This window comes from Manduca sexta, chromosome 9 (genome assembly GCF_014839805.1).
Source record: "Manduca sexta isolate Smith_Timp_Sample1 chromosome 9, JHU_Msex_v1.0, whole genome shotgun sequence".
NCBI classification, from domain to species: Eukaryota; Metazoa; Arthropoda; class Insecta; order Lepidoptera; family Sphingidae; genus Manduca; species Manduca sexta.
The window spans coordinates 7,789,139-7,817,138 of NC_051123.1; the positions used below are offsets into that span (position 1 = coordinate 7,789,139).

Consider the following 28,000-nt stretch of genomic DNA (forward strand, 5'->3'; position numbering starts at 1 on the left):
CTATATTCATATTTCATTCAGTAACATGACGATCGTTAAACGGAGTGGACGCGTCGGTTGAGCGCAGCTGTGAGAGAAAGTTTCGCCGATTGTTCTAAATAACGATCTAACAATTTTCACTTAGTATACGAGCTACTACAATTTATTATATTAGAAAGTTGTAAAGTGCAAAAATGGATTTGAAACGTAAGTAAAGTTCATTTTGCTCCACAGACGTTTTGCTTATTCATATAAGTGCTGTACTAAATTTGTGTAGAGGATGTTTATAATAATAGACTGAATAGGTAACGGTGACGGATCTGAGTTCCTTAAAACTGCACAACGCACATATTATTCGGAATTCATTATTCCAACAAAAAAATAAGATATTCACATGTAAGTACATATTTACATGTATTTTAATAGGTGTCGTGTAAGGTAAATATAACGCACTCAATTCAAATATTTACTTTACCTGACTAAGCATATAAAATCTTACGAGCACTTATTACACTCTGCGAAATGACTTTTTCTCAGATTAGTCGACGTTTATTCAAACCCCATTGTTAAGTGGTAGCAACCCAACTTTCAAGTCATGTTGTAGACCAACCGCATGTCTGATATCAATCCCATCCGTAAGATCCAAATATGTATAAAGCGTTATAAAACCAACATTATGTCCATACATTAACGCTGTCAATAGACTGGACGACATGGAAGCCAACGGGCCCAATTTAATTATATAATTATCATTATATTAATAAGTGTAAATAAGAACATTTTTAATATTCCCGGTTTATCACCAATTACATTTATATAAAAATATTATTTGATAATTTTTTTTTTATAATATAATGTTAATTTAGGATCTGATCGTCGTGTGTAAATTTTTTATTGTAATGATTTTAACAGTTTTTGCGCTTACTTTTATATTTACACAAACTGGTAAGTATTTAGTTATATTTCATTATATCAGTAAGTAATTATTATGAAAAATTATGAAAAAATGTATATAAACTATACTATACTAACCCTCCGCGCCAAATAAGCAAAAATAATTGCGGTCCGGGCGGCATTTTTGTGCCCTTTATTTCGTCGACCCCCTTTTTAGGTTCCCAGTGTAATTTTGAATAAAGGTTACGTCGATGCTGTCGTTTGAGCAAAGCCTCTGGCGTCTCCTAAAGCCTTTAGTATTCTCCCTAGGTGCTGGCACCCTCCCCATCGCAAAGCCGGCACGATTGTGTTTGACGTAGATTGGATTTTTGCCGTCCGGAGCAGATCCAAAATTTGTCACTCCAAGACGCTAGGCGAGAGCAAAAAAGGAATTCATTTCAACAAAACCAAACCAAACCCTCCCTAAATACTGGTACATCCCATAAAATATGAAATGAAAAACTATCCAAATTTTTAAACTTAATTTTACACATTTTGCCGTCGCACTAAAAGTGCTGTCTCAACTTTTCTACGCCACTGTTTTAACTTTTAAATGTTAAAAATGTAAAAGTTTGTGTAAGTGTTGAATTTCATTTAGAAGTCAACACATCCCGGAGAATGCATTAGAATGCATTTCGGCACGCAGATATTAGCCCAGTCTCAGATTAGCAAAGAGTTTGTAGTTTAATTTTAAAAGTGATATTTTTTTATGAGGTTAAGTTGCGGATTATCTAATATTTTCCATTTGATAGTTTTTAATTTTGAATGCTTCCAAAAGCATAGATTTTACCACTTGTGCCAAAAACAGAGTATTAGGTGATCCCATGAAAAGTTAGTTAGTTAAGGTAAGGCAATCGCGTTAGCAAGATTCCGGTAGTATTTTGTTTCAGGGACTTCAACTTGGAAGTACTACCTTTATGCAGCTATAAACAGTTCTTTCAAGCGCTTAGATCCTTACATTCCATCTCCAAAATCCACTTCCCGACCTAACTTTCTCGCGGTCATATTTCAAAGCCTACTAGTTCTCTGTGCTGGATATTCCAGTTACGACCATTAATGATCGCCTATCTGGAAAGTTCTCCGAAACAATTCGCGTGAAGGTTTTCAACTAAGTAAGTCTCTCTGTATATTAAAATTTCGTTTTTGAAAACTGATTGTTGTCTACCTAGGATAAAACATGTTTATAATCTTTAAAATATACATCAAAAGCGACAGTATAAGATATATTTACTTTGAACCTCTCGTTTAACATTATATTGAGTACTCAGGCAATTAGAAATTGACATACGTGCGCGTCTCATTAGTTGAGTACATATAACAGCCGAGATTACCGGCACTATAATAATAAGTATAATTAAACAAGTACCTACTCTTCAGTTTGTTGGAGTCCTAGTTCTTACCTATTTTATAAAACCGATGACAAAGGAGGAAGAGTTATTTTATATTTTGCTTGGATATATAAACAACATTTCCGATAACACCTGCAAAGTTTTTTGCCATGATTTTCTATCTTTATGAAAGAAATAATAAATAGAAAATAATTTGTATCGTGCATATTAAACGTGACCATTTATTTTTCGTTTCAAAATGGGACATCGGTTTATTTACGTCAAGTATAGGTTTTAAATGGTAAAAAACAACACACGCTTTTTAGAAAAATTGTACTGCGGCGGCCGAGCGTTGCACGGATGAAAACTGGAAAAATGGCGTTTTTCCGAACAACTATAAAGATAAAATTAAGAAGCAAAACCTGATCTAAATACAAAATTTTATACAAATCCGTTCAGCTGTTTCTACGTCTACTGCTGACAAACATACAAACGTCCTAACATCCAAACTTTTTTACAAACTTTCACATTTATAATGTTTTTAAAATAATATAAGATTAAATTATTAGATAATTATAAATTAAAAATATTATGTAAGATACAAACGTTCAGTTTTATTTATATTTGTCTGAAGAACAAATTTGTTTTATTACAGCTGGTTTCTTAAATCGATTTTAGTTATCAACATCGCTTTCAGACCAGGAATCTGTAACTGAGGTTTTTCAGATGTCCACATTCAATTCAATTCATTAAAGAAAAAGATGCGTAGGCGTCGGAGTCAAGTAGGATCCCGGTCAGCTCTTAAATTTTCGCACGGTTTCGAAAAACGTCACAATTTTGTGTCCCTGAGTTTTTTGTGGAGACACCGGGACAGATTACCGAAAAAAGGGATGATCCCGTTCAAAACGGGACGTCTGGTCAAGTATTGACACAAGTTTTAACTTCACTGTACGTATATGCAGCATATACGTATAGTGAAGTTAAAACTTGTGTCAATACCATAAGCGAGCCCAGTTGCATATTATTTTCTTATCCTAGATAGCAGTCCACACAGTAGGTTTACAGTTTCCTGACAATAGAAAAATAAAATTACCCTGGGATCGCGATATGATGCTTTATTGATCGTGTTACGTGTAATGGAACTGCCATACAGGGGCCATAGACAGCTATATTTTTGTTCAAGGCCGTGTTTACGATGACGCCGTAGCAGCCCCGCTTCTACCAGACACGGTCTGTCTCAAGAGCGTGCCAATGACCGTGATCTCGTACTAGTTTTATGTTTTCATGTATTCATGGATGTATGCAGGTCTTTGCACTGAAAATTTATTTCCGAAAGTAGCATAAAATAATATACGGTTCTGTATACATAAATATTGCGAAGGGCATTTCAAGATCTAAACATGTAATTAAAATAAGAAAGCCCCAGAAAGTTGGGACCGCTTACTTCGAATTTAATACCACGAAAATTATAGAAACATGGAAGTATTTTTATTAATATCTGAGGCACAGGAATCTCTTCAAATAATCTCTAGAAGCTATGCGCATGGTTTGATAAAAAAATCATCTACAATTGATGATTCGTTACCTACCTACTTCCACTATGAATTACATTTCATATTAAGGAAAAAAGACTTTTACAACATCTTGTTACATATTTTTATTTTTTTATTTAAAAATGTTCAATATAAGTACTAGGTTTAATGAAAAACTTTTTAAAGCTTTGCTCGTTTTTGAGAAATTCGAAGTTTTCCACAGTTGTATTGGAGATGTGCCACGCAATGATCAGTTTGCAGGAGCCGTCGCGCTCTGTACAGTATTCGAGGGGTAATCCTGATGCTGTAGAGCCCCGGTGAGGGTAGAAGGTGTATTCAGACATCACTCTTAGACCACATTCCATTATGTTGTCAGTGAGACTGCGTATTAGACCTGTAAAAATATTTTTTATAATTACATTTGGAAATTATCGGCATACATAGATGGGCAGTGCGGGTGATCCGTGCCTACCTACAAGTAGGAAAGCGCAATATCCTACTATGTTACAAAATCGTTCTTTGCCCTCATAATCATTAAAATATCAGCAATTTTTCCATTTGCACATTACGAATCGATTACACCGCAAACGACCTCTATCTGTTTTATTGCTATTTATAATCCTATATTAATCTAATCGCTCAAAGATTACCTTAAAAATCAGCGATAAACTGACATAATATACGTTATATAATGATTATTCACATACCGTTTTTGCATGTTTCGTTAATGAGATTCCTTGTGACGCTCATGTATTGCGCAAGCGTGGTGTTGAAGCTGGATTTGAGGCATAGGTAATCGTCTTCAGTGTATTCTAGTTGTCGCTGTATTGGTACAGTTTCGTATTTTATAACTGAGCTGAACACGCAAGGGTCTCGCCTCGATGATATCTGCCAAAATTGGTTTCATTTTGTATCACCACTTAAATAGTATTATTTATTGACTTAGTCTAGCTTAGACCTCGAAATAAAACTAGTTTTCGTATTTTATTGAGGTTTTTAGTTTGTTCTACTTCCGACGTTCCGCAGGTTTAGCAGTCTCCATTATCATTGGTTGTATTCAAACAGTAATAAAATCCGAAAACTTGTTTTATTTCGGCGTTCTGCTTAGCTTGTGTACAATAAAAATTCGTTTCCGGCATGAAAAGCAATCGTTAGCTCTCAAGAATAGTGTCGAAATTACCATATCGATCGTATGTCATTCGTGTATACTGTAGTTATACGTCGCACATGCCTTTTTCGTGGGTAAGAATCAACAAAATGAAGTTATGTTGAATTGGACTTAGCTGTTCTGGTAGAACAGGACTAACAACTTTGAATAAAACAAGTTGAATTGATTAGTTTACTATATTTTTATAATAACTGAGACTCTACATTAGGTGTAGAGCGACTGCTAGCTGTCAATTATATAATAGAATGTACACGGTTATACATAGTTATTTTAATATTTAGGTATTAGTACGAAGATAATTTCAGACAACTTGCTAAAACGTCCTATAATCGTTAATCGCAAGTTTATTTTTGCCTCCTAAAACAACTATAAATACGAACTATTTATTAAGGCCGCTTCCTGAGCAAACGATCTTGACAAATTTATTCCATACACGGCGGCACGCGAGTTAGTAGCAAGAATACACAATGATTTACAAATAATTTGATTGTTTCACTTATTATCTTTAAAAATGTTATTAACGAGGATATTCTTCATAACATTTTCTATGTAATAGATTTAGTTGCAAATTAAAATGAGAAAAATTTTAGTAGTATTCTCATTATGATATTGATAAAACAATATCCATATCGTTGAACTATTTAAACAACCAAAGTAAAGATATATTTCAGAAATATAATATATATATTTTCCTGTATGTATCTAATATAAATTTCGATTAGATAGCTTCTAAAAAGTCGATTAGAGCGCCTTAATACGAGCAAACTTGGAGGATATCTGGTAATAATATGGTAACAGCAGATGTGTTGAGCAACTTCAAGGTTGGATTAAAACAAAATAATGATTATAATGATTAGTTATTGTCCGCTGTTCATCTATGCATGAATTTTTTAAATTCGTTAATACCCAAGTATTTGCGAGCAACATTTTTTCCATGGGGGAATAAATGCTTGATCACTACCGCCACACGAGGGGTTAGAGGTACTGTTACGTTGGTTTCACCGGTCTTACGGCTCAATGTCGACACTCGGGAGTATAAGTATGTAATTGCGTGCACCATGCTCTTTAATTTTTCATATGGATACACGTAGATTCCGTATTTTTTAACACTACGTAGTGTGTAATTGTTTTTAAGTTAGTAGAGGAACGAGGGGCTGCTTGTTACAATTGTCAGAAAGAAGAATATATATAATATAAACAATATAATATTATAAAGGTGAGGAGTTTGTTTATTTGAACGCGATAATCTCAGGAACTACCTACTAAACTGATTTTATTTTTTTTCACTAATAGGAAACTACATTACTTTTGAATGTTATGAGCTACTTTTAATCCCGGGAAAATATTTATCTCAGAAAAACTTTACCCCCGTGCGGAGCCGCAGGCGAAAGCTAGCGACTTATATATACACCTGGGTAGTTTAAAACTAAATCGATTGTTTACACACGCTATACGTAGGGCTGCCATCACCGAAATTGCCGACGTCGGATAAACACGGCAAATATCCGGGACATTTGGGCGAAATATGGGTTTTTCTACGGACACCTATGAATTATTTTTTTGCGACACGCGGGGGCCACCTGTGGGAGCGTTTGAACGTCGACTATTTTGCCGTGCCTTTATGAATGCAGGTTATTATGAATGAATTTTCAACTAAAATTTATTTCAATTTATCTCTTATCTATAAAAAAAAAATATTTCCCCTGACAATAAAAGTGTCCTGGATACACTATCCAGGACACTTTTTTTTTTATACACCCGGTCAATTCTTAAAAGCCCCCGCCGCGCCGCGCCTTAGGCCCCGGGACGCTCTTCAAACTAGGACAAATCCGGAGAATTCCGGACGGATGGCAGCCCTAGCTATTATAATATAGTTTATACCTACTACTTATACATAATGCCTTTATAACGATAAGATATAGATAAAATGCAAAATCATCATAACAATGCATATTACGATGTATTGAACATAATTATTAAGATAGGTATGTTATGACCTCTAAAATAATAATTGTACATTTAGACATCCTGTTGACAACCTTACGTTAATAGACTGCAGTTGGATTCATGTTGATAAATTTAATATCGACCATACCGCGAAATATATATATATATATATATATATTTCTCTGAATGATGAGACGAGTTTGCCGTTCGCCTGATGGTAAGCGATACGACCGCCCAGAAACAGTAGAAATACCATCCAACACTTTGAATTACAAAGTATTGTTTGTTATTTCACTGCGCTCGCCATCCTGAGACAGGAGATGTTAAGTCTTATTATGCCCCGTAGTTACACTGGCTTCGATGTTTTTGAAACCAGAACACACCAGTGACTACACACTGCTGCTTGGCGACAGAAATAGAAATATCGGAGGTACCTACTCAGGCGGACTCTCACATATGAGAAGCTACCAGTCAAACTTAACTTAAAACTTAGAATCAATATTATTATAATAATATTAGTTCCTGTATCGGTAATACTCATAATATTTGGTATCGAAAATAAACTAGTTTTCGGATTGTATAGTCGTTTTTGTATATTATTTTTCTTCCGGCGTTAGAATATTTGGTTTTGTTCGAATCGCCTTGTGTGGAAGTTGAATTTGTAATGAAAATCACTATTTAGCTGTAGAACAGGATTTTACTTAAATCGTTAATTACAAAACATCTACATCACCTAATATAACAACTATTCATATACTATAAAAAAAACGTAAAGAAAATATTTTATGGGTACCACTTTACCACTTTTAAAGCACATTACGCGGAGGAATGTGATTTCATATAAAGAGCAGAAAAATAAAATTTACGAGTATGTATAACTAGTTGACCCGACAGACGTTGTCCCGTCTTAAGGCTGTCCCGTCTTAATTTCGTCATATTAAATTTTAAAGGCCGAAATATCCATGATTATTAATTATTTTTACGTTTTTCTTTCAACTGCGAGAACTAATCACTAACTAGACGTGAATTTAAATTCTTTACTTGCCAATACTTGTTTAGTTACCCAGATTAAAGGTGAAACAAAATGTATGAAAATGGACCTTGAGGTATCGCCTTAACTATGAATTTGCAGCGCGGATTCTGTCAATCGTTGACGGTTATTTCAAACATTTGACAGTTATATAAAATTAATGTTTTCGTTAAGTTTTCTTAAATTTTCCGCGCAATTTTTTTAATTTTTTCTTTCATAAAAACCTCCTGATAATAACAAACACAACAAAAAAAAATATTAGTGAAATTGGTCCAGCCGTTCACGCGTGATGGCGTGACAAAGGGAAATAGGAATTCATTTTTATATTTATATTTAGATGTACATATATTTTATTTTTCTGCACTCTGTAGTCTGTCTATAGTCGTCCAGACTAGTCAGAATTAAATACCTAGTAATAAGCGTTTTTTCGCCACTACGCCGGCACTGCGCAGTGGCTAAATTAACTTTTTTTACCTAAGCCTTGCTAAAAACCCATTATTACTTGCTGTATGTTGCTCGCGACTCCGAGTTCCGTGCGAAAATCCTTTCCTACTATAAAAGTTCCAAATGATTAACAACAACGATTCACAGCGCCATCTATTAAACATTTTATAAAAGTATTCAAGTATTTCCCACGGGATAATCGGATATTCAGAGACAAAAATTATTCATCCAGATACTTTCAGCAGTATTTACATTTAATTTTAAACGTTTTCACAATCACCCACACCTATAATCTTAGTAAGATGAATAACATTGACCCTGGTGTCATTCCAACTATAGATCCAACCGACCACCCGGTCGGCTCTATGTGAAACCCGGTGAGCACAAAATAATTTGCCCTCATTTTATAAGTTTTATCAGATATTGGGCGATAATCACAGAATTACTCATACTAATTGTTAAAATTTAGCAATCGGTCTTACGTTATTTATAATTTTAATCTACAATCAAAATATGATTTTCGGATTATTATATTATATGAATACTAATATTTACTCACGTCTCCACTTGCATGAGAGTCCCTGAAGACACAAGCATTTTTACGGTGTATAAAGTAGCTATGTTGCTCTCCAATCAAGATTAAATATGTCACATAATTAACAAGATTTTTTGCGCGGAATCTTAAAAATATAAGAATGAAAACGGCCAAGTTGCTTCTCCGAGAGTTAGTTTCCTTTTTTGCCAATATCCCATCGGTACAAAGTGAAGGCTCTAACCATTCTAACACAATAGATTCAATCCGTTTTGATATTAGCCGAAAAAAAGACAAAAAATAAATATTTTAATACTGTTTTTTGATTGCACGTACGCATTTATCGTGAAAATTAATATTTCCTAAAAAGCTGATGTTTTGATATTGCAAACGGACAGGTTAATTATGTTAAGGTAGATACCTACGTATGGATTTCGGTATTCATGATGTAATATTTTCCGGCTACACATAATACTAGTAATGTAAACAAAGAATTATTTATATGACAATTAATTTCTTGTGGAACTCATACAAGAGCGCAACAAAAGTATTTCGCCTTGTTACTTCCCACGCTTCTCTTATTTTTACAAAGTAGGTACTTAGGTGTCAAGGTAGGGCAATGACATAGTGACACAGAGTCTTTAGCCCACGTAGCCCCTAAAGAATAACTCTGGATACTTGCTCAAATATAATAGGATTTTAATAGTATAGCAATAGTAGGCTAATGTCGACATAAGATGACAATAATTATTATAATTTACCTCTTAACTGGTGATAACAAATCACGACGGGTGGATCATGATTCATGTCGTAAATAAGCGTACAATGTAAACAAATTGGATGGAGTGTTGGAACATTTTATTAGGGGCATCCGTCTCCGCGTCCCAACTGTATGAGATTTTATCCACGGGCATCAACTCGTCATTGGATGAGTTTTATTGAATAATTTTATCGTATCGATTTATATGACCTAAATTGGTAAGCCTACATCCATTAGAAGGACGATTCTATCGATATTGGGTTTAAACATTGATTCCAGGAAAACGTGATTTTTTAAAACGGAAAATGTCATGATTATTTGTTGCATTGCCCTGTAGTCGATCTAACCCCTGGGGCATACCCATGAGACGACTTGCCATGGACGGGCCCTATAAAAAATTCGGGGCTTTTCACGCGCCGGATGAATACTTTGCTTCTTTCCTTAAATAATAGCCACGTTACTACTACGGAAATAAGGAGAAAACCTACATGATTATATATCTAAGAGTTTCCCACAACAAATTCAAAATTCGAAGATATATTTAAAGTTTGCCATCTCGCACGAGACCAGCGTGGTGATCTAATATCAGAAGGAGAAGTATTTTACATACATACTAAATCGTATGTATTGAGCGACATAGTCGTAACATAGGACGAAGCTCCTTAAACAAGGATTAAAAAAACAATAAATGAACATACATAGATACAAAATTACGCTATCGTCTTTCTCTTTTCAGGGGTAGGCTGAGGTGTTACGCACGCACATTTTACTAGCCATTATTCAACTTATATTCAACGTATTAGAGAGCAAAACAATTGCCATTTACCGAGCATTATTTAAGCAATTGATATTATTTACCTCTTGTCCAATGCACTTCGGTACGGACAAAAGTTCATTGAACACGTTGAAACTTGTAGATGGATACTGTATGATGCCATCGCACAATGTCCATGCACTGTCTCGGATGGTGTAGGAACGCGGCGCTTGTCCCATCGTTGTCACCGTCACGGCCGTAGTACCGGACCTGCATCATATCGTATACATAATTTGTATTTCTAGAAAATACTAAATCCAATACCTAATTCTACCGTATTTTTTTTAATATAAATAAGTGAGGAAACATGAAGGCCATTTATCTGATGTTAAGCAACACGATTGTTCATTAAACAGCAGTGGCATCGCTTTAATTAATTTCTAATATATAGGTATACTAGCCCAATTAATTACAGTAAAAACGATGTAATATTTCACATAAAATATTCTTTATTTATTCATCGTCATCAGCCTGTACTTTTGTCCTCTGCTGGACACAGGCCTCCTCCAATATGCGCCATTTTACGCTTTTGGCCTGTCGCTTCCAGTTCTTGCCAGGGACCTTTCGCAGATCGTCACTCCACCTAGCTAGAGGGCGTCCTACACTACGTTTTCTAAATTATTACGCCGTGATAAAATCTTACCTGCCATTAACTATAGCTTCTTTTAACAAATTTTCCCAAACACTAACAGCTACTATTTGTTCTTGCAATGTATTCGCCAATATTTTAGCGTTTTGCAACGTATTTTCTAATTTATTCCTTAAACTTGCATTTATGGCATCGTCATCTGCTCTGTAGATAAAATCATTGTTTTTGGACGTTGGAGCTTCGTATGAATCTGTCACGGGCACCATCCGTAATTCTTCATCATTGAACATTTTCAAACCAATTGCATCGTTGGACCTTCGAGCAACATTATCACTGGAATACACGCTGAACATAAATAACGAGAAATGGCTTGAAGGGTTTTGTACACCCCGCGCGGCAAAATTATACCACTACTCTTGACCAAGTGGAGTAAAGTCCACATAACGTGCCGACAGGCGAGAAATGATTATCCCTTGCCAGTCAACACAATTATGCAGGCTTGTTTAAAACTGCATACAACGTAGAATCAGTCACTTACACTTACTTACCTACTATGACACATTTAATACCTTATGTATTGTGCTTGCTATGCTGCCGGATACTAATTTCCTTAATGTTCATTAATTATAACATTTAAATGGCCAAACCGTAGAAGAGGCGGGAGACGGGACGGATACGCGATGCAGTTGGGACGTGAATAGTTGTATTATATTTAATATAGATAATGTCCCATAGAGTCGTCGCATACGGTATTAGACTTTATATAGAGTCGACCATTTGACGAAAGCATAAAATTATATAACAATTTTTTTTCGTTTATATTTGCCTTAATAATGGAAAGGGAGTTAGTTCTGTAACTTAACAATTTTATCCGTCTTAACTATAAAAAGAAAATACAGACTTACAACTCATCTTGTATAGGGGTCATCCATTCCGCTACCTAAAACATATGTTGAATATTTATAGAAAAGAAAACACCAGTGAAAACGATAATTACTTTAAAATAAAATCTTACCCATTCTGTATAAGTAGATTGAAAGTAGAAAAATAAACAAAATATTATTAGCTTCATTTTGCGGGAAAAGCCTACAGAGGCTCTAGCAGAAATGAGGTTTAGAATGTAATTGTTTGAAATGTTTACAAACTTCGTTATCAGATAGCGATCGATTGCGCCGTCGTATTGTTAACCTACCATTCAGAGTTAACTTTTGTAAAAAAAGCCCTGCAGGTGGGCTTTAGGGTTGTCGCACACCCAATCTTCGTTGTAATTTTTTTTTGTAGAAACTTCATACTTTTATCGACAAATAACGTTAATTTTAGAACGAACTGGCGAACATTTGAGTAATAAGATAAGTAATCGAAAATATTTCCAAAATTTATAGGGTAGGAAAAAATTGGTTATTTATTATATTATTACGTATAAATACCTACTTATATTGATTATACATACCTGCATTTTCTTTTTCACTCCGTATTAACTGCAAAGCTCATAATTCGTTGTTTAAATAATTATATAATTATTTCATCTTAATCTCAACTTGAAAAAATGAGATTTTAAATATATTTAGTTATCTTTTTAAAAATTGAATTTAAAATTATTAAGTAAGTCAAAATTGGCAGTTCTTATTCAAGAAATGGTATAATCACTAGAGATATGATATTTATTATTTGTGTTTCTTTTACAGCAAAGGAGTTTGTGGATCAACTCCTAAGCAAGGAGGCACACGAGGAGCCCTCGGACAGAGTCAAACCCGATGAGCTGGTTATGGAACTGCCCGAATGGTACGACGAGAAGAAATTTAACAGGTTGGTATTATTATGTTATATTTTATTTACTCTATGGTGAGGATCTATTCTATTAACCAATTGCGGATCGGTTCCGTTTAAATGATTCAAATGGCCTCCTGCCAATCGTTTTATGTCATGCATATTGTCATGTATTTTCTACGTGTATGTATTTATCATGGAATTAATATGTATTATCGATTAGGTACATAGTTGATATTTCGGTAGAATATACGTCAATGGTCTTAATTTACTATCACCATTTCGGCGTCGGGTGGTTATAAATCAATGTTAAATCGACGATATTGTTTGAAAACAGCTTATTGGTCTTTTCCAAATATACTCAGACATTATGTGCATGAATCCCTATTTATCTTTGTCACGCCATCACGCGTGAACGGCTGGACCGATTTCACTAATATTTTTTTATGTGTTTGTTATTGTCAGGAGGTTTTTATGAAAGAAAAACCTTTTTATGAAAAAAAAGAAAAAAATCAAAAAATTGCGCGGAAATTTAGAAAATTTAAGAAAACTTAACGAAAATATTAATTTTATATAACTGTCAATTGTTTGAAATAACTGCCAGCGATTGACAGAATGCGCGCTGCAAATTCATAGTTAAGACGGGACAACGTCCGTCGGGTCAACTAGTAATAAATAATATTAGCTCGAAATTGCAATAGAAAACTTCTTAGGTATGCTGGTTTGTTCTCAGTGTTTCACCGTTAAAGCAAGCGGTAATTCACAAAGGATACAAATAAAATATTTGGAAAAGTCAGAGGTGTGTGCCCTTGGGTTTCGAACCTGCGGACATGCAGTCCGTTCTACAACCAACTAGGCTATCGCCGCTTTAATGTCTGGACTTTTCTATGATTGAGAGGGTTCCTTTGTCTAGCGGTCCTACATAAATTTCATGACTTTCAGCTCTCCGCCCTTGATGTGCGTTACATAAAACCAAAGACATTACACAGTATAGTCATAAAACACATAAAACTTACATCACGCCTTTGTCCCTGAACGGGTCGGCAGAGGTAGTAAAAGCAATTTACCGGCCATGGTGTAATCGCCCTATCGGTAACGTTACATGTTTGTAATACACATTCAGAGCTGAATAAATTAAAGCAGCAGTTCTAAAATTAGGGATTACTTTTTAATTAAAATCAATAATATCAAATCGCAGCGGGCAGAATTTCGCTCAAAATGCAGCCAACAAGCGACCCCAGGTGACAGGCAGCGCGGCGAGGCACTCTCTGCGAAGAAGAATTCAAAACAAAACATTTTTTTTTTTAAATTTCTGATTTATTAATTTTTAAATGTATGTTAACACATAGAGTTCTAAATGCACAAGATGTTTATAATGCACATGATTAAGATTTACAACTTAAGAACAGCACGATTATTTGTTGTGGATTTCCTGACGTGCCTTTTGTGACAGAGCATAAAGTTCTTACCTTAGAAATGTATGATAACTCTTAGAAGAGTCGCCCATTCTTCAGTAACAAAGAATAAAGTTTTGGCTGAAAATTGAAAGTTATTTCGTAGAAGAGTCCTATTTATAAATACTAAACGACGGATTTAAATTATGTCCCTGATTTATTCCATTTTGTATCAAAACCCTAAGGTGTTAGATGAGATTCTCGATAATTCAAAGTAGTCTCTGATACCGCCTTTGTTACAGGGCGCGTAAGTTCTACGATGAGAACTCCTTCACGCTGACCTCGTCGATGCTGATGGGGCTGGTGGCGGTGTTCGCGATCCCGTCCATCCTGCGAGTGCTGGTGGGCACGCGCCGGTCCAACTCCGTGTTCACTGCCTACCGTCGGTACCTGTCTACCTTACTGCACACCGTAACCTGGTTCGAGCATGAGTTGAAGCCTGGTACCACGTGAGTAAAGATAATTATTTATTTACTAGTCGACCCGACAGACGATGTCCTGTATATGAATTTGCAGCGCGTATTCTGTCAATCGCTGAAATTAACTTTACTTAAATTTTCTAACGTTCCGCTTAAATCCCTTATTTTTTTATTTCATAAGATCCTTCTCCGGACAATAACAAACACAACAAAAAAAAAATGTGAAATCGGTCCAGCCGTTTACGCGTGTTGGCGTGACCAAGGGAAATAGGGATTCATTTTTCTATATATAGATAGATTGCATATAGTAAACAAGAAAGAAAAGAAAAAAAAAGAAAAAAAAAGATTTATTATTGCACACAAACAGTATATATATAACGCGCACATAGTGAGAAAACAAGAACAAAAACATAAAACTATTAAAATAAATTATACTTATTGTCCCGATAATGGGAACCCTCACTTAGCTTCTTACTGCAGTACCAGTCTGATAACGCAGCACTGATTTTCAAAGAGGTACCCAGGGTGACGTACGGTCACTAAGGTGTATTACAAAAATTATAATAAAAATATAAAAGCGTATACAAACAAAACATAAACAAAACACAAGAAAATTAATAGGAATGATCCATAAATACCCACCCATTATATGTATAACATCGCGCACAGTACATGAAACAAAGCAGTTTAATCATTTATGAAATAAAATTGACATTATGATGTACTTATTATGATTCATATTTCATGACTTCAATATACAAAAGATATAACCCGTCTAAGTAGGCTACGTTTGTGTCGCGTTGTTTATTTGCTTGAAACGAAGTATTCATGATCAATCACAATGTAAGTCGTAATAGATCTCACAGCTCTACACTCGGTATGCATTGATAGCTTTGACGACATGTTTTCTTCATCAAGTATCAGTTTACAGCGCATATTATAATGTATCTCCACTGCGTCAACATTTCGTTTAGTTGTAACCGACTTTTTATTTTTTATGCAAACTTAGTAGTTAAATAAAAATATTTTATTTTAAAATAAAATAAGTATTTTAATTTTCGTTATTTAATAGTCGTCGTTCTCGCGCTTTATTATATTAGTATACTAATTACCTACCAATAAGACAAAAATCACAGGTGAGTGCAATTTGTGCCCATATCGTAACAGGCTCTCTCTACATGTGACAGAAAGCAAGCTTGGTGAAAAATGAGTGCTCTAGTTGCACCATCAGGGGTTGCGAGCGCCTAAAGCGTTCACAGAAAAGTTCGGTGCATTTATAATAATATGAGCCGACCCTTGTCAGTCTAACAAACGTATAGTCAGGGTAAAAAAAACGTGGCACCGGTGCAGCAAAAAAAGCCGTGATTGTATATTTCATAAAAAAATATGATTTTTTTGTTATATATATAAAAACCATCACGCGTGAACGGTTGGACCGATTTCACAATTTTTTTATTGTGTTTGTTATTGTCAGGAGAAGGTTCTTATGAAAGAAAAAAATCAAAAAATTGCGCGGAAAATCAGAAAATTTAAGAAAACTTAACGAAAATACTAATTGTATATAACTGTTAATTGTTTGAAATAACTGTCACCGATTGACAGAATGCGCGCTGCAAATTCATAGTTATGACGGGACAAAGTCTGTCGGGTCAACTAGTCATAAATAATTAGTCAACATAACATGTTTTTACCTCTTTGGTTAATAATTCCCGTTACATCAATTACTATCTGCTAGAACATTGTATTATCGATTCGAAAACTAATTTACTGTAATAACGGCTCATCGAGTAATTTCAAGGCTGTATTAATTATTAAATAACTGTTTATTAAGTACGTATTCGCACTCATTATTCTATTATGTCTTCACTATAAATAATGAAGGTACATAACGCATTTAAGTATATAGGCAATGAGCAGTTATGCAACATACGTCTTGTTCCGTTCGTATGTACCTTTGGTATTTTAAAGGCAGTGAGGCAGGTAGAGTAGGTAAATAGGTAGAGACCATGGCTAGACTACCTACTCTAGCGATGGTCTCTAATTGCGATGTAACGAACGTTCATTTTTTACATGGCGCCAAAGTACGCCGAAAGTCGTCGATATGGTCAATGCTCTGTGTTTAATAATTATAAGGAACTGGTACAAGGGTCGAGAGGGCGGAAAACGCAGCTATATTCTCGGCGGCGAGGACGGAACTGCGGTCTTGTGCAGTGCAGCCGTGAGAAAATTATACTATAATAAACCGTGATAGAAATTCGAGATATACTTAGTTTTATTTCATTGTCTTACATTAGCGTAAATATAAAGTCATTAATCCTGTGCTTGTTAACCAAGCACTTGCATCTTTAATGGTATTGCAACTACGAATCATAAATTGTATAACCATAAATAAAATAGGAATATAATAGGCGAAACAATACTCTTTGTTTTTATTTCGATAAATTGTTATCTGGAATTAAATAAATCTATTCAGACAATTAGTCGCTTACTTAGGTGATCGCGAAACCGGCTTAACCCTTAAAGGAAAGTGCTTAATTATTAATACCTTTATCCGATAAGCTGATGCACGAGGCATTCTTTATATAACTTAATTTATAAACGGGCCTTTGGTGCTAATTTGTTTTGTTAACACTGACATTAAAGTGCCTATTATAGGCGATATATGGTGTGATCAGGTACCTTATTCCAGAAATCATATTATGGAGGAAACACACTTGACGATGTATTTGTTTGCTGTTTGTACCTCTGCCTAGCCCTCCGGGGATAAAGGCATGTTGTGTCTTTGTTTTGTTTAAAAAAATGTAAACAAATCCACCTACTTATCAATTATCTCTAGTATTTGAAGTAATTCCGTGACTTACTGATAAACTACATAATTTTTAAGGCTAATAAACTATTAGGACTTACCTTCTGAACCACTGTATCCTTTAAGAAACCTAAAAGTCTATTTTTGCTATACTTTAGTTTATTTATGCCAGTTTTAAAATACGTATCTTTAATTTGGAATCCTTTTTACACGATTCACATTAATCGTATGGAAAGCGTGCAAAATAGATGTATATCTCTAATTTATATGCAACCGGAGTGGATTTAGGCGTAACGCGTCAACGTGTAATGAACGGCTGTGTAAGTTTAAGTTATGAGGTTAGATATAAGGCGCAGATATGCAGAATTAATTGATCTTCAAGAAATTATACACTCAAGAAAAATATTGACTCTCCTGAACTACTCTCACTTAATCAACCAAATGCGTAATCTAAACATCGTTTTGTTTCATATTTGTATTACCCATACCATATTATAATTATTGTATTACTATAATTTGTCGTTCGTACAATGATTTCGCAAAGAAACATAAACAAATTGACATCATGGATAGCAATTTACCTAAGCTTACAATAACTTAGATATAAAATTTCAAATTTCAACTTTATGTAGAAAGATTTAAGACAGGTTATTCAGGTGAACCTAATCATAATATTTGTATAAGTTTTTAATTTTTTTGCCCTAATTTTATTCTGAATTCTTAAACAAACAACAAATTAAAATAAACATTATGGTGTAACTCATATACTAGGTCACTTTCTTTTTTTTTATGATGACATACGTTTCTTAGCCTGGCAGGGCCGGTCTATACCTACAAATACACCGGTCTTGCGCGTGAGTGTTTAGGCACTGCGAGCTCTTAAGTGGCCATGCTGAGGGCGACCCTCTAAAGGATCACGGCTTCGGCTCAGGACGGCCACTGAGAGAGGATGATCAGCGATTAAGGGTAATGCGGAAGATGCGCGAGCGACCTAACAGTCTACTTAGTTTACATAGGCAAACTAAGTAGACTGCGGGCGGAATCATCAGAAGGGTTTGGGGGACGGGGGACGCGGCGAGGTCCTCGGCGGAGAGGACGAAGCTGCGGTCGTGTGAAGTGTTTGAGCTTTTTGAGCTTCTCGTGTTTGAGGCGGATTGCCAGAGTTATATCGTCCTCTAGGTCTGTCAGAACAGAACGCGGCCTTCTCCGTTACCCGCGGTCGAAATGCGCTAGGTTACTACTTATATCTGCAATGTTTCTTATAGAGTTAAGGTTGACTTAATTTTAAAGATTTTTTTTAAGTACATGTTCGTTTACATTTTACAAGCTTTTAGGTATGCTTTAATGTTTCTCTTTGAAACAAAACATTCAAATATTGATAATGTTATGTACTTTTATACCTATACGTGGTGCTTCGCCTATCGACTATGTAGAATGTTAAATACTATCATCCCCCTTATTCATGAACGTTTTTTATCTAAGGACGGAGTAAAGCTGTGATAACAAGCCTGTTTCTCAATGCCCAACGGCACTGAGAAATAGACATAGGGCCGTTGTGATTGGTTATCATTGTTGTATTTCAATATTAGCCAATCACAACGGCCCTGCGTCTACGCACTGCGAAGACTGCCATGCCGTCAGCACTTAGAAACAGACTTGTTATCACAGCCTTACTCGGTCGTTAGATAAAAAACGTCTATGAATAAGGGGGTATTACTATACCTAGTTGACGCACGTAACAGCACTTTTAGTATTTACATAATCTATACTATTATATAAAGCTGAAGAGTTTGTTTGTTTGTTTGAACGCGCTAATCTCAGGAACTACCGGTCCAAACTGAAAAATTCTTTTTGCGTTGGATAGCCCTATGTTCGTGGAGTGCTATAGGCTATATATCATCACGCTATACCCAATAGGAGCGGAGCAGTAATGCCTAATCTCAGGAACTACCGGTCCGAACTGAAAAATTCTTTTGCGTTGGATAGCCCTTTATTCGTGGAGTGCTATAGGCTATATATCATCACGCTATACCCAATAGGAGCGGAGCAGTAATGGCTAATCTCAGGAACTACCGGTCCAAACTGAAAAATTCTTTTTGCGTTGGATAGCCTTTTGTTCGTGGGGTGCTATAGGCTATATATCATCACGCTATACCCAATAGGAGCAGAGTAGTAATGGCTAATCTCAGGAACTACCAGTTCGAACTAAAAAAATCATTTTGTATTGGATAGCCCTTTGTTCGTGAAGTGCTATAGGCTATATATCATCACGCTATGACCAATAGGAGCAGAGCAGTAATGGCTAATCTCAGAAACTAGGAGTTTGAACTGAATAATTCTTTTTGTGTTGGATAGCCCTTTGTTCCTGGAATGCTATAGGCTATATATATCATCACGCTAGACACAATAGGAGCGGAGCAGTAATTGCTAATCTCAGGAACTACCGGTTCGAACTGAAAAAATATTTTTGTGTTGGATAGCCCTTTGTTCGGAGTGCTATAGGTTATATATCGTCACGCTATGACCAATAGGAGCGGAGCAGTAATGAAACATGATGCAAAAACAGGGACAATTTATTAGTTTTGAGAGCTTCTGTTGCGTGCGCTGCATAAACGGTTAAAGTTATGCAACAATAATGTATGACGGGATTGTTCCTCTTAAAAGTTCTACAAAAATATATCATAAAACAAAGTCCCCGCTGCATCGGTCTGCCCGAACGTGTTAAACTCAAAAACTAACCAACGTATTAGGATAAAATTTGGTATGGAGACAGTTTGAGACCCTGGGAAGAACACAGGCTTCCGGGAAAATATATAGCGTGACTTTTATAACGGAAAACTTTAGCCTGAAAAACTTTATAACGCGGGCGGAGCCGCGGGCAAAAGCTAGTATATAAGGTCAGTCGGGGGAAGTGCGCCATAAAATTTTCATAGCTGGATTCAATTCAAAATAATTTCATTTTGTGCTGACTTAAGAATGTAATTTTATTAATTTAAGAATATTTGGTATTTTGTGATAACAACCTATATCCATTCAAGGAAATCGGACCATAAATTAATAATATTTTGATCAAAGTAAAAAAAAATGGTAGTAGGCGCACTTGCCTCAGGAAATGGGGTAAGTGCGCCTGTGTAAAAAATGCCAATATGAAACATTATAAAGAAAACACTTATTTTAGTCCATAGAGAAATAAGTTGTACTCGCATTGCTCTTGGATAATTTTTAATCACTCAATATTATAACAAACTATGGCTGTCAAATCAAATTCGGGGGTAAGTGCGCCATATATATGTAAATCAGGGCTTCAAAACATTTTACACATTTTTTTTGCTATATAAGATTTTTGCTATATTAGAGTTTTGTGTGCGGATATGTTGGAATAAAAAATGGTAACCCTAATATAAAATCCACTTTATTTCTAAAAACTAAAAAAAAACATACAAAAATGTAGGAATTAACAATTTTGAATGCGTTGTAACTCAACTACTTAGAATTTGGCCTTATGACTTTTGATATGTTTTAGCTGCATTATATCCAGATTACGTGCCTGATCGAATAGTTGCAACCTATTCATGTACAGTTGCTCTAGACCAAGGTATTTCAGTTTTTCTTTTGTAAAAACGAATTAACTAATACGCCCTTTTATTTAAGTCGGCTAAAAAATAAAAATACCTTGAGTACAAAAAATTCTGCTGTTAAGTATAACATTTTAATAATAATAATTCATATTAGTAAAACTTATTCTCAAAAAAGGTTGGTTATATATGGATCAGGGGCAAGTGCGCCATACGACTATTAAGTGTGGCGCACTTGCCCTACTCGACAATTTTTAGGTACATTTTTTCGCATTCCTAAAAAATCCTTTATTTTTGTATATATAAATACAATTCTGGCAGGAAGTTAAAATAAAAGGTTTAAACTATGTATTCACCTTACTGGTTTACAGAAATATGTTAAATATCTTGAAATATTTGATGTTATCTTTCACGGGGTCATCTCTGTATACAGGTCTAAATGACACTTAAAATAAAATGGCAAATAAATCGTATTAAAATGAACATAGCCATTTATGTTTTTTAGTGGAACTGTATTTCAGTTAGTAGCATAGATATAAGATTGCGGTAATTGTATAACATCAATAGTTTTCGATTTTTTTAGGGTAGGTGCACTTACCCCGTCGGCGCACTTGCCCCGCCTGACCTTAATAAGTATTATATAATATAATGTTACATGTTGCATATCATACTTTTTTTTTCTTGTTAGATCATGGAAATCCCTCTACACCGTTCGGAGCAGGCATGCACGAGCCACGTTAGCATCTAAGGCTAAGGGAATCGGCATCGTCTCACAAAGAGATGTGGCTTTAACGCAGTTTGGCTTCGTAGGCTTTTCGATGCTGCGCCCAGATTTATTCGCCGTCAGACAACTTGAGGAAGGAGATTGGGACGCCTACAACCACTTCTGGCGAGTTATCGGACATATGATCGGACTTCAAGACAGGTAAATTGGACCATTGGTTGTTTTACTTTCCTTTATTAATACGATAAAAAAAATGTTTTTATCGAAAGGCTGAAGACAACAAGTTACAAGTATTTTAATAATTGGACACTTTTTAATTGGTAATTATTGATTAGCCTAACCTTCGTTTTGTCTTTGGCTCAAAGCATCTGAATCGTGAACAATAAAAAAAGTGCCATCGTTGGAATGGTACAGCACAAAGAGCATTACAATACTACGGAAAGTATGGCACATGTTGAATAAAGTAGATACTTATACTTATGTTTCGCATGCGGACAATGTGCTATTTTTAGCACAGTAATTGTTTTATGTTTTAAACTACAGCTTGTTCACTGTTACACCCAGTTCTTTAACGAAATAAATATTTCACAGTGAAGTTTTTCGTGATAAAAAATAACATAAACCAGATGTCAAAAAAAAAACATTCACGTCGAATTGATAACCTCCTCCTTTTTTTGAAGTCGGTTAAAAAGCGGGTGATTGGCCCGCGCGCCTTTAGGCCTAGGCCTAGGTTTCACGCACATCTTACAGCCCCAGTTAAGGGTGCCTTAATCCAGAACTTGTTTTAAATAATGTCGGGAGGACTTATTCTGTCTACGTAGGGATATTCGTATTTTTGCAATTAAAGGCTGTCTTATCGAATTATTGCTTTGTATAAGCGTAGGTAAAAGAGATAAATAACCATTTTTTCTATATGCTATCAAAGCTGCAAGACGGGCGTGATTGCAAAAAAGATTAATTCGTCTTCGTATAGGGGCCCCTGACCTTGCAGAACAAAAAAACTTAACTTCTACCAAACATACTTTACATCTTTACAATTTTAACTTGTGTGCTTACTCAGCGTTACGTTTAAATATTGTCATTTTAATATTTTAAACATCTCTCTCTCCCCCAACCTTATGAGTGCATAATTGCGTTGGGACAATGACCTTTAAAATGGTTTTTAATGCTTTTCCCGTCTTTTGGAATGTTAAATTATTGTACAAGAGTTGTGTAATTGTCTACTTTGCTGTGATGGTAAAATAATCTGAATTTTTTGTCAGATAAGATATAAGTACATATTACAGTGGCGAAAGGTGAAAATTTCCCTTATTGTAAATTAGTATAGTGCCAACAAAAATGGCGACAAGCGAATGACATTTTAGACATTGATCACTGCTAGACATCCAGCATTAAACATTACAATATTTATTTTTTGATCCACAGGTACAACATATGCCGTAGTACCATAGAGGAGACACGGGAAGTTCTCGAATTGCTTTTAGAAAGAGTGTTCACGCCTTGTCTGGAGAATGTTCCAGAATATTTCGAGCATATGGCACGAGTTATGCTTGACGGCATGTGGTCCGTTAACCCCACAGTTGATATAGAAGCTAACATCTACTGGTGCAGATATCTAGCCAGAGTTCCAGGGTACATTTACAATGAAAGAGACAGGATAGAACTTCAGACAAGATTGAAGAAACATTTAAATGGAAAGCCGCTGACTACTGGTGAGTTAGATGCAGAATCTACTTATTTTATACTTACACATTAAGTTATTGATTAATTGAAGACATCATTTCGTTTTCTATCTGCACTTAAACCACTTCAAAGAGATCGGTATAACGCCTGTACAACTTACAAGTGTTACAAATCGTTTAATTAAGTTTTACGAGCGGCCGGCTGTTGTTGTCAAACCCCTTTAAACAATGAAGACATTTCTAATGAAGATTTACCTATATTCATTATGCTTTTTGAAATTGAGTACTGTAACGGGTACCTATAAGTATATGTCAGTAATTTTGATATGGGTGCAAAGTGTATTTGGTAATCCACACTCGCCAAGTTGCATCTTTCTTTGCGTCAAGATGAGTAATAGGAATGTCCAAATACAAAGAAGTTCAAATTCGCTATTAACCTAATTATAAATACTTTCAATTTGTGTGTGAAATTTATAAACTAGTAAAACATATTAACAAAATAAAACCACAATTATTAATTATTTTAAAACTCACATTGACGTCTAAATAGAGTAATTAAACATCGGTAGCGCCCCCTAAATATCATTTTAAAATTCTGAAAAAAATCATGAATGCGTTTTTTGCAACGTAGAATCGAATAAAGGACGAGCACTAATGCTAATATAAACACGCTAAATGGCATGTAGTTGAATGTTATCGTCATAAGTCTATGGTCATCTTATATTGAAGTTCGAAAAGTTTAACAAAATTTAAGTTGCGATTAAGCTAGCAAACAAATTATAATTAATGAGAGATGCTATAGTCAAGCATAAAAACATCATCAAATAAATTATAACCTGATTGAATATAAAAGTGAGACAACTTGATAACTTTATATATACAATTATAATTTATAATCCATATGTGTTGTAATTAACCTACAAATGACTATCTGATGATTTAAAATACAGCTCTTAAGGCTTTGGCGTATTTAAATTGTCTTTTACGCGATAGGAGACGTCATCAGAATCTATTGAATAAAGTACTGAGCTTATAGAAAAACAGTCGCGGTAGTGTTTGAACAGTTTACCGAAACCTAAACTGATTAACAGTTTAATACTAATACGCTATTAGCATCTCATCCCAATTTGTTTAGCGTCAGAAAGTCGTTCGGAGGTTACCTTCACATTTAGCAATTTTTTTACACATTTATCTACTTGATAAAAGATAAGATTGTTAACTAAAGCAAAAAATATACACATAAGTATTTGTGTTTTTGTACTGGCGAATCAAAGCGAGTTATGAAAATTAATATTTGCCTCGAAAAACCTAATGGCAATGACGTAGATGTTCTGAATGTAACTAGATATTTTTCGCATTTCAGGTGTCGATTCGTCCGAGTTATTATCAAAACCAGCTCTCGATGGCCTTCCTAGCACGCCGCCGAGATTGTTATACTACAACGACTACAACACTATAGAAACAGCGCCCGCGTACAAACGCTTGTCTTTGAAATCGAGGTACAAATTAGTACTCTTCAATTTGTATCTCAACCTGTACTCTTCGTATCTCGGCCGGCTTTACTTCAACTGGCATTTTAAATTTAGTATCTACCTCATGAGATACTTCCCTTACGTGGCCTTCTTTAGGTTTGGAGTAAAGGCTTCCTTGGTCAATATATTTGCTGAAGACCCCGCTGATGATACCAAGCCGTTGGTTAATGCAGAGTATTATAAACCGCAGGAACCTATGCCGTGGTATAAAGAATGGTTGAGTATAATTTGGTAATATATAGACAAAAATACTTTACTAATTCATACCTAAATGAAATCAGTGTTACTTTTGTACATTTTTTTGTACATTGAGTAGGAAAATGAACTTAATGGTATTATAACAATAAACAATTGTATTTATATGTAAAGTCAACCACCAAAATAGCTGATATACTTACTTGATACAAAGTTTCAATTCAATAATCGTTTATTCTTTAAAATGTTCTTTAATAAAATTAACTTCAAACGGTTGACTTTATTTTAAATATAAAAAATATATAAATGTCGGTTTAGGTTAATCTTTAAAATTGTTCAGCAACTTTTGTAATTGACTGAAATTTCAAAATTGTATATTGTATATTAAGTATGTATAAAATTCCAGTGCTAATTTTTATTTTCTGTTGGACGACAAAGTAAGTATAGAAAGTTAGAGTGCCTAATTATAACCAAAGCAAAATGTACATTTTGCAGGAATTTACGTGTATTTGATAATAGTAGGTAACATTTTGTTAAAACTTTAGCTGTAAGTGATGTTTTTACGAAAAAACGTGACATTCTGTAAAAAAGGAATAAAATACAATGTTTTTGTATAGAACTACTAACGTTTATTGTTTTCGATAAACAAAAAAATTTAAAAAATCGTGACTCGATTGCCACCGAGGCGAAGTTATATTGCGAGTTGAGATACGACTGCAGAGCTGTGGGTTCGACCCCAGTCGGTAAATTAATTTAGTTTGTCTGTAAAGTGTCAGCTTGGGGCCTGGAATTGTGCCCGATAAGCTTAGGACTTATCAAAGCTGGTGATATTCGGATTTAACACCTCTCAGCCTGTTGTAATGTTCTTTGTCTCAGCCTGTCCATGTAAAGGAAAAGCGCTAGAGTAGGTATATGTAAATATATATTGTCACTCTTGGCAGACATCCGAAACATTTTGACGTCTCCATTATTCTCGTTCAGGCTTAAAATATTCAAAATACTTAAGTTTATCGCTATAACTAAATTACAGCCATGATGCGTTGTAATATTTATGTAAAACATTGAACATTGTTATTATCCTGCGAGCGAAAATATCAAAATCTAGAACTTTCTGTGCTAAATAATTACCATATAGAAATAATCGCACCCATTAGTATTATGACAAGTATCTATTAAAGTAATCATCTTTACTGTATAATTATCTTTCAATATTTTAAGAAGGATTTACATGAAATGAAAATGGAACAATTTATATTTACCTATCTGAAGCTACTTAACCCGTTCTGAAATTCGTGCACTAAAACTTTATCTGCATAATTCTGATTAATATATCATAAATCATGATTGTACCAAATAATTAATGTATTTAAGTAAAACGAAAACATCTCTGATAACACAGACACATACCTCATAGTCATTAAATAATAATAATATGTATCAGTAATCATTATTTACTACTTAATACTTTAAGCAATTACATAAAATAATTTGGTATTATGCACGATGACGATATTTAGTCAGTTCATATCAAGGATATTGATCAGATGTTTTGGCGCGAGAGAAAAACAGGAGAGTTGAGGCAACAGGTGTATAGATGTCTACTCTAGAGTGCCTTGTCCATTATCAATGTATATAATATGCAGGGTTAATTTTGAAAATCCAAAATTATGAGGAATAGGGAGAAATAAAAAAAATATATTGATACAAATAGAACTAATTAACGAAACGTTGAATAAATCATTCGCGTTAATTTTAATCATTTCACGTTTTATTTAAATTTGAACATGGTTTTCTTTTACTATCGCTCAGGGACACTACTATAGAATTTCATAATCCAGTATCGTAATACCCTGCATTTCGATGTATAAAATTAAATTTATTGCTTATTTTAGATTATAGGCTCAGTTCCTCTGGAAATATTGATAAAAATCCAATGATAGTTTTACTTTTCATTAAATTCTGACTGAGATATATTGTTCGGTATTCCACTGCGCTCGCCATCCTGAGACGTGAGATGTTAAGTCTTAAAATGTTAAGTCTCATATGTGAGAGTCCGCCTGGGTAGGTACCACCGCAATGTCTATTTCTGCCGCTAAGCAGCAGTGTGTAGTCACTGTTGTGTTCTGATTTGAAGGACGTTGTAGCCAGTGTAACTACTGGACACAGTAAGACTTAACACCTCACGTCTTAGGATTTCGAGCGCAGAAGAATACCTACCAAACGTTACTTTGTAATTCAAGGTGTTGGATAGTGTTTCTTCTGCTTATGGGCGGTTGTACGCTTACCATCCAGCGAACGGTAAGCTCGTCTTGTAATATAAAGAAATAATAATAAACAAAAAATGAAGTCTTGTGGATTTTCATATAGACAACTATAAATATAGAATTTTCGAATAATTTTGAAAAAGTTCCATCCCATTTTCATTTCGCGCGGATTATACACGACATAAAAATATTGGACGGCTTTGCTATGTTGCGTAGTTTTAGGTACTACTTACTTACAGGCTTTTACGGATACAGGTACTGAACCACGGCGGCAAAAACTGTCTAATGAAAACAAATTCTATTGAGGATGAACGAAAGCATGACTTATTATTTCTCAATAAAATGTTGATTGGGATGTTCTTCTGCTCGTGGTTATAAAATTCTAATTTATTTTAATGTTATTGTTATTCTGAAGGCGTAACGGTTTAGACTACTTATAATACTGCATTAAGACCAAACCTATAAGTTTTACACGATAATGAGGATTATTTTACTAGAAAACAATTAAATGGTTTTCCATTATTAT

General features: G+C 34.7%; 2 protein-coding genes across 3 annotated transcripts; one reads left to right on the forward strand and one right to left on the reverse strand.

Annotated features, from left to right (window-relative positions):
* On the forward strand, positions 1 to 27,999 carry LOC115450938. The gene is made up of 6 exons (XM_030179110.2): positions 1 to 186; positions 12,742 to 12,862; positions 14,520 to 14,726; positions 21,766 to 22,002; positions 23,227 to 23,513; positions 24,847 to 27,999. Exons 1-6 carry the CDS (start codon positions 174 to 176, stop codon positions 25,248 to 25,250), a joined length of 1,269 nt encoding a protein of 422 aa, XP_030034970.1. The 5' UTR covers positions 1 to 173; the 3' UTR covers positions 25,251 to 27,999.
* On the reverse strand, positions 3,888 to 12,253 carry LOC115450939. Of its 2 annotated transcripts, none has more exons than XM_037436699.1 (6): positions 12,072 to 12,253; positions 11,962 to 11,996; positions 11,111 to 11,371; positions 10,512 to 10,677; positions 4,480 to 4,660; positions 3,888 to 4,166 (listed from the first exon to the last, which is right to left on the reverse strand). In XM_037436699.1, exons 1-6 carry the CDS (start codon positions 12,126 to 12,128, stop codon positions 3,910 to 3,912), a joined length of 957 nt encoding a protein of 318 aa, XP_037292596.1. In that variant the 5' UTR covers positions 12,129 to 12,253; the 3' UTR covers positions 3,888 to 3,909. The 2 variants fall into 2 exon arrangements, with proteins under 2 accessions (XP_037292596.1, XP_037292595.1); XM_037436698.1 differs by having other exon boundaries at positions 11,111 to 11,389.
* Position 28,000: the final 1 nt, after the last annotated feature.

What these genes read in the sequence shown, in the direction of transcription:
- LOC115450939 (XM_037436698.1), bottom strand. Translation starts at nt 12,128, where the DNA reads ATGAAGCTAATAATATTTTGTTTATTTTTCTACTTTCAATCTACTTAT. An exon ending in ACCCCTATACAAGATGAGTT is followed by an intron (nt 11,390 to 11,961) that starts GTAAGTCTGTAT and finishes CGTGTATTCCAG; the next exon opens with TGATAATGTTGCTCGAAGGT. An exon ending in GAAGCTATAGTTAATGGCAG is followed by an intron (nt 10,678 to 11,110) that starts GTAAGATTTTAT and finishes GATATGATGCAG; the next exon opens with GTCCGGTACTACGGCCGTGA.
- LOC115450938 (XM_030179110.2), top strand. An exon ending in GAGTTGAAGCCTGGTACCAC is followed by an intron (nt 14,727 to 21,765) that starts GTGAGTAAAGAT and finishes TTTTCTTGTTAG; the next exon opens with ATCATGGAAATCCCTCTACA. An exon ending in ATGATCGGACTTCAAGACAG is followed by an intron (nt 22,003 to 23,226) that starts GTAAATTGGACC and finishes TTTGATCCACAG; the next exon opens with GTACAACATATGCCGTAGTA.